General features: G+C 40.2%; 1 protein-coding gene across 1 annotated transcript; it reads left to right on the forward strand.

Annotated features, from left to right (window-relative positions):
* The first annotated feature begins 7,354 nt into the window (after positions 1–7,354).
* Positions 7,355–10,204, forward strand: LOC139542636 (pre-mRNA-splicing factor SPF27). The gene is made up of 7 exons (XM_071348304.1): positions 7,355–7,846; positions 8,361–8,453; positions 8,637–8,707; positions 8,859–9,020; positions 9,258–9,308; positions 9,477–9,557; positions 9,651–10,204. The coding sequence occupies exons 1-7, from the start codon at positions 7,754–7,756 to the stop codon at positions 9,775–9,777; spliced, it is 678 nt and encodes a 225-aa protein (XP_071204405.1). The 5' UTR covers positions 7,355–7,753; the 3' UTR covers positions 9,778–10,204.
* The last annotated feature ends 1,180 nt before the right edge of the window (positions 10,205–11,384 follow it).

Below are 11,384 nucleotides of genomic sequence, written 5' to 3' on the forward strand. Positions count from 1 at the left end.
CCTTGTGCAGGTCTACAATTTTATCCCTGATATCCTTACACAGCTCTCTGGTCTTGGCCATTGTGGAGAGGTTGGAGTCTGTTTGATTGAGGTTGTGGACAGGTGTCTTTTATACAGGTAACGAGTTCAAACAGGTGCAGTTAATACAGGTAATGAGTGGAGAACAGGAGGGCTTCTTAAAGAAAAACTAACAGGTCTGTGAGAGACGGAATTCTTACTGGTTGGTAGGTGATCAAATACTTATGTCATGCAATAAAATGCAAATTAATTACTTAAAAATCATACAATGTGATTTTCTGGATTTTTGTTTTAGTTTCCGTCTCTCACAGTTGAAGTGTACCTATGATAACAATTACAGACCTCTACATGCTTTGTAAGTAGGAAAACCTGCAATATCGGCAGTGTATCAAATACTTGTTCTCCCCACTGTATATATACAGTTGAAGTCGGAAGTTTACATACCGTAGCCAAATACAGTGAGGGGGAAAAAGTATTTGATCCCCTGCTGATTTTGTACGGTTGCCCACTGACAAGGAAATGATCAGTCTATAATTTTAATGGTAGGTTTATTTGAACAGTGAGAGACCGAATAACAACAAAAAAATCCAGAAAAATGCATGTCAAAAATGTTATAAATTGATTTACATTTTAATGAGGGAAATAAGTATTTGACCCCTCTGCAAAACATGACTTAGTACTTGGTGGCAAAACCCTTGTTGGCAATCACAGAGGTTAGACGTTTCTTGTAGTTGGCCACCAGGTTTGCACACATCTCAGGAGGGATTTTGTCTCACTCCTCTTTGCAGATCTTCTCCAAGTCATTAAGGTTTCGAGGCTGACGTTTGGCAACTCGAACCTTCAGCTCCCTCCACAGATTTTCTATGGGATTAAGGTCTGGTGACTGGCTAGGCCACTCCAGGACCTTAATGTGCTTCTTCTTGAGCCACTCCTTTGTTGCCTTGGCCGTGTGTTTTGGGTCATTCTCATGCTGGAGTACCCATCCACGACCCATTTTCAATGCCCTGGCTGAGGGAAGGAGGTTCTCACCCAAGATTTGACGGTACATGGCCCCGTCCATCGTCCCTTTGATGTGGTGAAGTTGTCCTGTCCCCTTAGCAGAAAAACACCAAAGCATAATGTTTCCACATCCATGTTTGACGGAGGGGATGGTGTTCTTGGGGTCATAGGCAGCATTCCTCCTCCAAACACGGCGAGTTGAGTTGATGCCAAAGAGCTCCATTTTGGTCTCATCTGACCACAACACTTTCACCCAGTTGTCCTCTGAATCATTCAGATGTTCATTGGCAAACTTCAGACGGGCATGTACAGTGGGGCAAAAAAGTATTTAGTCAGCCACCAATTCTGCAAGTTCTCCCACTTAAAAAGATGAGAGAGGCCTGTAATTTTCATCATAGGTACACTTCAACTATGACAGACAAAATGAGAAACAAAAATCCAGAAAATCACATTGTAGGATTTTTTATGAATTTATTTGCAAATTATGGTGGAAAATAAGTATTTGGTCACCTACAAACAAGCAAGATTTCTGGCTCTCACAGACCTGTAACTTCTTCTTTAAGAGGCTCCTCTGTCCTCCACTCGTTACCTGTATTAATGGCACCTGTTTGAACTTGTTATCAGTATAAAAGACACCTGTCCACAACCTCAAACAGTCACACTCCAAACTCCACTATGGCCAAGACCAAAGAGCTGTCAAAGGACACCAGAAACAAAATTGTAGACCTGCACCAGGCTGGGAAGACTGAATCTGCAATAGGTAAGCAGCTTGGTTTGAAGAAATCAGCTGTGGGAGCAATTATTAGGAAATGGAAGACATACAAGACCACTGATAATCTCCCTCGATCTGGGGCTCCACGCAAGATCTCACCCCGTGGGGTCAAAATGATCACAAGAACGGTGAGCAAAAATCCCAGAACCACACGGGGGGACCTAGTGAATGACCTGCAGAGAGCTGGGACCAAAGTAACAAAGCCTACCATCAGTAACACACTACGCTGCCAGGGACTCAAATCCTGCAGTGCCAGACGTGTCCCCCTGCTTAAGCCAGTACATGTCCAGGCCCGTCTGAAGTTTGCTAGAGAGCATTTGGATGATCCAGAAGAAGATTGGGAGAATGTCATATGGTCAGATGAAACCAAAATAGAACTTTTTGGTAAAAACTCAACTCGTCGTGTTTGGAGTACAAAGAATGCTGAGTTGCATCCAAAGAACACCATACCTACTGTGAAGCATGGGGGTGGAAACATCATGCTTTGGGGCTGTTTTTCTGCAAAGGGACCAGGACGACTGATCCGTGTAAAGGAAAGAATGAATGGGGCCATGTATCGTGAGATTTTGAGTGAAAACCTCCTTCCATCAGCACGGGCATTGAAGATGAAACGTGGCTGGGTCTTTCAGCATGACAATGATCCCAAACACACCGCCCGGGCAACGAAGGAGTGGCTTCGTAAGAAGCATTTCAAGGTCCTGGAGTGGCCTAGCCAGTCTCCAGATCTCAACCCCATAGAAAATCTTTGGAGGGAGTTGAAAGTCCGTGTTGCCCAGCAACAGCCCCAAAACATCACTGCTCTAGAGGAGATCTGCATGGAGGAATGGGCCAAAATACCAGCAACAGTGTGTGAAAACCTTGTGAAGACTTACAGAAAACGTTTGACCTCTGTCATTGCCAACAAAGGGTATATAACAAAGTATTGAGATAAACCTTTGTTATTGACCAAATACTTATTTTCCACCATAATTTGCAAATAAATTCATTAAAAATCCTACAATGTGATTTTCTGGATTTTTTTTTCTCATTTTGTCTGTCATAGTTGAAGTGTACCTATGATGAAAATTACAGGCCTCTCTCATCTTTTTAAGTGGGAGAACTTGCACAATTGGTGGCTGACTAAATACTTTTTTGCCCCACTGTACAGTATATGTGCTTTCTTGAGCAGTGGGACCTTGCGGGCGCTGCAGGATTTCAGTCCTTCACGGCATAGTGTGTTACCAATTGTTTTCTTGGTGACTATGGTCCCAGCTGCCTTGAGATCATTGACAAGATCCTCCCGTGTAGTTCTGGGCTGATTTCTCACCGTTCTCATGATCAATGCAACTCCACGAGGTGAGATCTTGCATGGAGCCACAGGGCGAGAGAGATTGACAGTTCCTTTGTGTTTCTTCCATTTGCGAATAATCGTACCAACTGCTTGGCGATGGTCTTGTAGCCCATTCCAGCCTTGTGTAGGTCTACAATCTTGTCCCTGACATCCTTGGAGAGTTCTTTGGTCTTGGCCATGGTGGAGAGTTTGGAATCTGATTAATTGATTGCTTCTGTGGACAGGTGTCTTTTATACATGTAACAAACTGAGATTAGGAGCACTCCCTTTAAGAGTGTCAAATACTTATTTCCCTCATTAAAATGCAAATCAATTTATAACATTTTTGACATGCGTTTTTCTGGATTTTTTTGTTGTCATTCTGTCTCTCACTGTTCAAATAAACCTACCATTACAATTATAGACTGATCATTTCTTTGTCAGTGGGCAAACGTACAAAATCAGCAGCGGATCAAATACTTTTTTCCCTCACTGTACATTTTAGGTCAGTTACGATCACTTTTATTTTAAGAATGTGAAATGTCAGAATAACAGTAGAGTGATTTATTTATTTCATCACATTCCCAGTGGGTCAGAAGTTTACATACACTCAATTAGTATTTGGTAGCATTGCCTTTAAATTGTTTAACTTGGGTCAAATGTTTCAGGCAGCCTTCCACAAGCTTCCCACAATAAGTTGGGTGAATTTTGGCCCATTCCTCCTGACAGAGCTGGTGTAACTGAGTCAGGTGTGTAGACCTCCTTGCTCGCACACGCTTTTTCAGTTCTGCCCACAAATTTTCTATATGATTGAGGGCAGGGCTTTGTGATGGCCACTCCAATACCTTGACTTTGTTGTCCTTAAGCCATTTTGCCACAACTTTGGAAGTATGCTTGGGGTCATTGTCCATTTGGAAGACCCATTTGCGACCAAGCTTTAACTTCATGACTGATGTCTTGATATGTTGCTTCAATATATCCAAATAATTTTCCTACCTCATGATGCCATCTATTTTGTGAAGTGCAACAGTCCCTCCTGCAGCAAAGCACCCCCACAACATGCTGCCACCCCCGTGTTTCACGGTTGGGATTGTATTTTTCGGCTTGCAAGCCTCCCCCTTTTTCCTCCAAACATAACAATGGTCATTATGGCCAAACAGTTCTATTTTTGTATCATCAGACCAGAGAACATTTCTCCAAAAAGTACGATCTTTGTCCCCATGTGCAGTTGCAAACCGTAGCCTGGCTTTTTTATGGCGGTTTTGGAGCAGTGGCTTCTTCCTTGCTGAGCGGCCTTTCAGGTTATGTGGATATAGGACTCGTTTTACTGTGGATATTTATACTTTTGTACCTGTTTCCTCCAGCATCTTAACAAGGTCCTTTGCTGTTGTTCTGGGATTGATTTGCACTTTTCGCACCAAAGTACGTTCATCTCTAGGAGACAGAACACGTCTCCTTCCTGAGCGGTATGACGCCTGCGTGGTCCCATGGTGTTTCTACTTGCGTACTATTGTTTATACAGATGAACGTGGTACCTTCAGGTGTTTGGAAATTGCTCCCAAGGATGAACCAGACTTGTGGAGGTCTATATATTTTTTCTGAGGTCTTGGCTGATTTCTTTTGATTTTCCCATGATGTCAAGCAAAGAGGCACTGAGTTTAAAGGTAGGCCTTGAAATACATCCACAGGTACACCTCCAATTGACTCAAATTATGTCAATTAGCCTATCAGAAGCTTCTAAAGCCATGACATCATTTTCTGGAATTTTCCAAGCTGTTTAAAGGCACAGTCAACTTAGTGTATGTGAACTTCTGACACACTGAAATTGTGATTCAGTGAATTATAAGTGAAATAATCTGTCTGTAAACAATTGTTGGAAAAATGACTTGTGTCATGCACAAAGTAGATGTCCTAACTGACTTGCCAAAACTATAGTTTGTTAACAAGAAATTTGTGGAGTGGTTGAAAAACAAGTTTTAATGACTCGAACCTAAGTGTATGTAAACTTCCGACTTCAACTGTATATATATATATATATATATATATATATATATATATATATATACACACACACACATATATCTCAGTACCAGTCAAAGGTTTGGATACACCTACTCATTCAAGGGTTTTTCTTTAGTTTTACAATTTTCTACATTATAGAATAATAGTGAGGACATCAAAACGATGAAATAACACATGGAATAATGTAGTAACCAAAAGTGTTTAACAAATCTAAATATATTTGAGATTCTTCAAAGTAGCCACCCCTTTGCATTGATGACAGCTTTGCACACTTTTGGCTTTCTTTCAATCAGCTTCATGAGGAATGCTTTTCCAACAGTCTTGAAAGAGTTCCCACATATGCTGAGCACTTGTTGGCTGCTTTTCCTTCACTCTGTGGTCCAACTCATCCCAAACCATCTCAATTGGGTTGAGGTCGGGTGATTGTGGAGGCCAGGTCATCTGATGCAGCACTCCATTACTCTCCTTGGTCAAATAGCTCTTACACAGCCTGAAGGTGTGTTTTGGGTCATTGTCCTGTTGAAAAACAAATGATAGTCCCAGTAAGCGCAAACCAGATGGGATGGCGTATCGCTGCCGAATACTGTGGTAGCCATGCTGTTTAAGTGTGCCTGGAATTCTAAATAAATCACTGACAGTGTCACCAGAAAAGCAGCACCACACCATCACACTTCCTACATGCTTCATGGTGGGAACCACACATAGAGAGATCATCAGTTCACCTACTCTGCGTCTCGCAAAGACACGGAGGTTGGAACCAAAAATCTCACATTTGTACTCATCAGACCAAAGGACAGATTTCCACCGGTCTAATGTCCATTGCTCGTGTTTCTTGGCCCGAGCACGTCTCTGCTTTTTATTGGTGTCCTTTAGTAGTGGTTTCTTTGCAGTAATTTGACCACGAAGGCCGGATTCACGCAGGCATCTTTGAACAGTTGATGTTGAGATGTGTCTGTTACTTGAACTCTGAAGCATTATTTGTTAGGCTGCAATTTATGAGGCTGGTAACTCTAATGAACTTATCCTCTGCAGCAGAGGTAACTCTGGGTCTTTCTTTCCTGTGACGGTCCTCATGAGAGCCAGTTTCATCATAGCACTTGATGTTTTTTGCGACTGCACTTGAAGAAACTTTAAAAGTTCTTGAAATGTTCTGCATTGTCTGACCTTCATGTCTTAAAGTAATGATGGACTGTTGTTTCTCTTTGCTTATTTTAGCTGTTATTGCCATAATATGGACTTGATCTTTTACCAAATAGGGTAAATCCATGTGTTATTTCATAGTTTTGATGTCTTCACTAATATTCTACAATGTAGAAAATAGTAAAAAACAAAGGAAAAACCCTTGAATGAGTCGGTGTGTCCAAACTTTTGACTGGTACTATGTATATATATATATATATATATATATATATATATATATATATATATATATATATATAAATTGCAAGTGAAATGTCCACCATACACTTTTTTTTATAAATGTGCTCATACTAAATATGAGTGTGGTATTCATTCATGTCTCCACTACTGTCACCAACAATATATTTTTATATTTTATTTCCTAATGGCATGCTATTTTTGTGGTAATTAGTCCTAATGACCTGATCCAGGGTTTCCCAAACTCTGCACATTTTGGTTTTTGGCATAGCAGTACACAGTTGATTTCAAGTAAACATCAATATTTTATCATTTGAATCAGCATTGTACTGTTAGGGCAAAAACCAAAACGTGCACCCCTTGTTATATTATTACTAGCTATGTTGCATATGAAAAATTTATTTAGATAAAGAACTACTCCAGGGCGTAGGGGTCGCTATAAAACCAAAGGCCACCATCAAACGCCAATGGAAAATATGTTCAGCCTCTCGGAAGACAGCAGGAGCGAGAGGCCACAGATAGAACAATGAGACAGATCTTTCACCGCATGTATAAATGTGTTGCATCCGTTGGCGTTTCCACTCACTACCAAATATGGAACGTGATTGATTATGGCCGACATTCTGCAAATTTTCTCATCGATTAAACATTTAATCTCGATACAGTTTTCTGTTCCCAAAACTAGAATATGTTATGAACAGAGTGGACTAAGTTTAGTAGACTTTTCAACAGTTTTTAAAAATCGTTCTTTAAAAGGAGTGCAAAGGCGAATTTAGTTATTGCACACGCGCACTTCAGAGGTGGCGTTCCCTAACGGAAATATTCAGATATAGGCTAGAACGCGCCAATAGGATCTCGCAAGCTCGTGTTAAACTCGGCCCACATCCTTGCCTGTTCTCCCATCTATGACTAATTTGTTCCCATTGAAAACGGCAGGCTGTAATCTATCTTGGTTTAGTTATAAAAATCTTCGGACTGGCCACGTTGTTAGGATTCCAGAAATTAGCACAGCCACAAAGTCAAAATTGGCTATATCGTAAAAATTTATGAAAACGAACATTTGCTTTTTGAACATAATTTAAGGTTGGGGTTGATGTTAGCAGAGTGGTTAGGGTTTAAAATGATAAGACAACTTGTATACATGGCGGGGTTTATGACTTTGTGGCTGTGGTAACTAGTGACGACCGCGTTGTTTTGCTGCTAAAACAACTAGCTAGTTAGCGGTGCTAGCTAGTAAACAAACAACTGAACTGAATATGTCTGGAACTTCATCAGTAGCTGGTGAAGTATTTGTAGATGCCCTACCGTATTTTGACCAGGGTTATGATGCAGCTGGCGTCAGAGAGGCGGTAAGTATCTGCTCCATAGGCATAGTTATCAGTTGCTAACTAACGTTCGCTAGTCTAGCTAACAGGCAAGTAACTGACATAATTAGTGCAATCAGGGATCCTTAGAACGTCCCTTACCTAACCGTAACCATTTCACATGTCAACTTTATTGGGATGGCAACCATTAATGTACTGCTGGTGTACCATAACACTATCGGTGTGATCGAAGCGTAAGAGCGTCTACTAGGTGACTAAAATCTCAACGTAAAATGGGGTGACGTCCCAAGGACCTATGATAGACATGAACAAGCCATGGAAGCAAAGTAACGTTACCAGGCTACTGTCAATAATAAAAGCATTATCTTGCTAATCTGGTCGTTTTAGAATCATGCCTCAAGCAACCGCCATCATCGGCTAACGTACAATAACATACAGTAGCTAGCTAGGTCACCCCTCAAAGAGGTACGAGTCTAGTTAGTTTAACGTTATTATAGTACTATGCTGTCTGTTCATATGCATTCATTTCCATACACAGGCTGCAGCCTTGGTAGAAGAGGAGACTCGCAGATACAGACCTACAAAGAACTATCTCAGTTATATACCCACACCTGATTTCACTACCTTTGAAGTAAGTATCACTTACACAGTTCCACATTCTATTAAAACATAAAGCCATAAATGAATATGCACATAATGTCATGCTGTAATATGCTTATGGATTTTGACTGACTCACTGTTAACTGTGTAATCTATGATGCTCTACAATTACATTATGTGAAGCAAATACTAATGCTTATATATCACCCATCAGACTGAAATCATGAGGAACGAGTTTGAGAGGCTAGCAGCCCGGCAGCCTCTGGAACTTCTCAGCATGAAGAGGTCAACCCAGTCTACTCTTTTGCACATAGCAAAAACAGTCCTGTTAAAAAATATTGATAACATTCAATCACCCATTCAGTTCTAACGTGATGCATTTAAACCCTTGTTGTCCTGAGTGTACACCCAACTGTTTTATTTTTCACCTGTGCAGATATGAGCTTCCAGCTCCATCGTCAGGGCAGAAGAATGACATCACTGCATGGCAGGACTGTGTGAACAACTCCATGGCTCAGCTGGAGCATCAGGCAGTGCGCATTGAGAACCTGGAGCTCATGGCACACTATGGCACCAACGCATGGAAGGTCTACAATGAGTGAGTCAGTGGCTGCTGCCTGTGCACAGTAGATGTCTTCATGTATCTTAAAGTCCAGGAGAGAGTCACAGAGAACAACCAAACTGATTTGACTTAACAAATGGGGCTCGATTAGTGATTTAAATCGTTTATTTTTTTTTATTTTTTTTTACACATGCTTGTCCTGAAGAGTAAAGTATAGGTTCACAGGAACTTTTTGACATTGCCTTAATATTGGTCATTATTTCCACTCTACAGTAACCTGGCCTTTATGATTGAATTGGCTCAAAAGGAACTACAGAAATGTAGGTAAGTAAATGGTGTGAAAACATTCCATTACGATTTACAAGTCATGTATCACATTCATGGTTAGCTTGTTTAGTTGTAGTTTTGGAAAGAGTCTGACACAAACTGTCAACAAGCTTCTGCATAAATGTTTTTTTAACAGCCTTCTCTGTTTGTGTGTCATTTTTGCAGAAAGCAGATTCAGGACTTGAACTGGCAACGAAAGAATGATCAGCTTGCAGGCGGGGCCAAGCTGAGAGAGCTGGAGTCAAAGTCAGTTCTGTACATGTTGTATTTTTCATTACTGTTCTCTAAATGTGGTATGATTGTCAATGATTTTTAAATCCTTGCTATCTCTCGTAACAGTTGGGTGTCCCTCGTAAGTAAGAACTATGAGATTGAACGTGCCATCGTCCAGTTGGAGAATGAAGTTGGACAGCTCAAACAGCAACAGGGTGACGAGAACAAGGAAAATATTCGACAGGACTTCTAGAACTCAAGCCTTGTGCGAGACCCCTTCTACAAAAAATAAAATGTTAAGCTTGCAGCTGAGAACCAACATGAAAAGAAAAGGACTCCAAACTTTCAGAAGAACATATTTGCCTTGGCTCCACAGTTTCTTTACATTAGTGTCAGACGGTGACCATTGAAAAACCATGGGCCGTGTAAAGAGCTTTTTCATTGTACCTCGAGATCACTTAAGAAGTGAACTCTGGTCAATTTTTAAATGTTTGTCAATTTAAGTAGTTCTAAAATGAGGTAAGAGTTAAGGATAACTAATGATGCTGTCTACCAAATTAACATGATTTCTTCCCATATAGACAAGTACCTGTGCACAAAGTCATGCTAGCATGTTTAGAACATGTGTGATACATAAAGTTTTTGTACATGTAAATAAAGAAAATACACTTATAATAAAATTGTTGAGACATGTGTGTTTGTTCATGGATTGGTTATGTCTGCTGTCAAAAGTACTACCAACAGATGGGCCCTGGTTCTTGCCTGTAAAAAGCCTGTCAGTGAATATTAATCTAGTTTAAAATGAGAAGCTATAGAGCCCCACAATGGAGGTGTCATAATACCAATAAAACCTGGCGGTCAAACGGAATTGGTTCCAATTGTAATTTCACCATAAATTTTTCCTAATGGGGGATTTTAGAAACGCTTAAAATAAGGGCTGTGTTTCGTGTAGGCATACACTGGTGTGATTATTTAATAACCATGTAAATCTCGAACAAGGTGACTTATCAGTATATTCGGCTCTATTTACTCTCGATTCGAAAATGCTAATTAGCATGGAAGTAGACATCATGCAAAACTACAAATCCCAGCAAGCTCCTGCATGTCATTTCTGACACCTTTGCTAACAGGTAATGTGTCAATTTAAAACGTGCACAAGACAGTGTATATAGAATTGTCAATTTAAAGAAATGTAGCCAATTTATTATTACTCTAGTTAATCCAGAGATTCTTACTTTTGCCTCGATTCAGCAGTTTTGTCCAGGTTATCATGGCATTTGTAGTTTTTATGATAGCCACATTAGCAGCTAATTATCGTTTCATTTTTGGGGGTAAATACAGGCAAATAAATTGATAAAAGTCTCCTTGTCCGAGAGAGGTCTACACGGTTATCAAAACGTCACGCCAGGGTAAGCCTACATGAAACAGCCCTTTTTTAGTGTTTCTAAAATCCCCTATTGGAAAATGAATGGTGGAAAAATGATTGGAACCATTTCCCTGATTGACCGCTAGGTTTTATGGGATTATGACTCATACTGTGGTACACAATTGCAGATTTCCCTGCTGTCATATGACAATGAGTCAGGCCTAATATTTTTTTGGGCGTGAGTAAACTAAGCAAATGCTACAATTCTTGTGCATGAGATTAGATTTTTATTTTAATATTTCAAATGTTTTGGAAATGTAAAGCATTACTTTGATATTATCCAAACATGATCTAAAATGTCCTGTCATATTTGGGTCCTACGAATTATTTTGGAATGTTTATACTCTGTTATTGACAGACAGTCAAAGATTAAGACCGTAAATTACGTAATGACGTAGACAACACGTTTTTTACTCGGTACGTAGGACGTCCTG

This window comes from Salvelinus alpinus, chromosome 17 (genome assembly GCF_045679555.1).
Source record: "Salvelinus alpinus chromosome 17, SLU_Salpinus.1, whole genome shotgun sequence".
In the NCBI taxonomy this organism is placed as follows: domain Eukaryota; kingdom Metazoa; phylum Chordata; class Actinopteri; order Salmoniformes; family Salmonidae; genus Salvelinus; species Salvelinus alpinus.

Coding starts and splice junctions, on each gene's coding strand:
- LOC139542636 (XM_071348304.1), top strand. CDS start 7,754: ATGTCTGGAACTTCATCAGTAGCTGGTGAAGTATTTGTAGATGCCCTA. Junction 7,847..8,360: donor CAGCTGGCGTCAGAGAGGCG/GTAAGTATCTGC, acceptor TTCCATACACAG/GCTGCAGCCTTGGTAGAAGA. Junction 8,708..8,858: donor GAACTTCTCAGCATGAAGAG/GTCAACCCAGTC, acceptor TCACCTGTGCAG/ATATGAGCTTCCAGCTCCAT.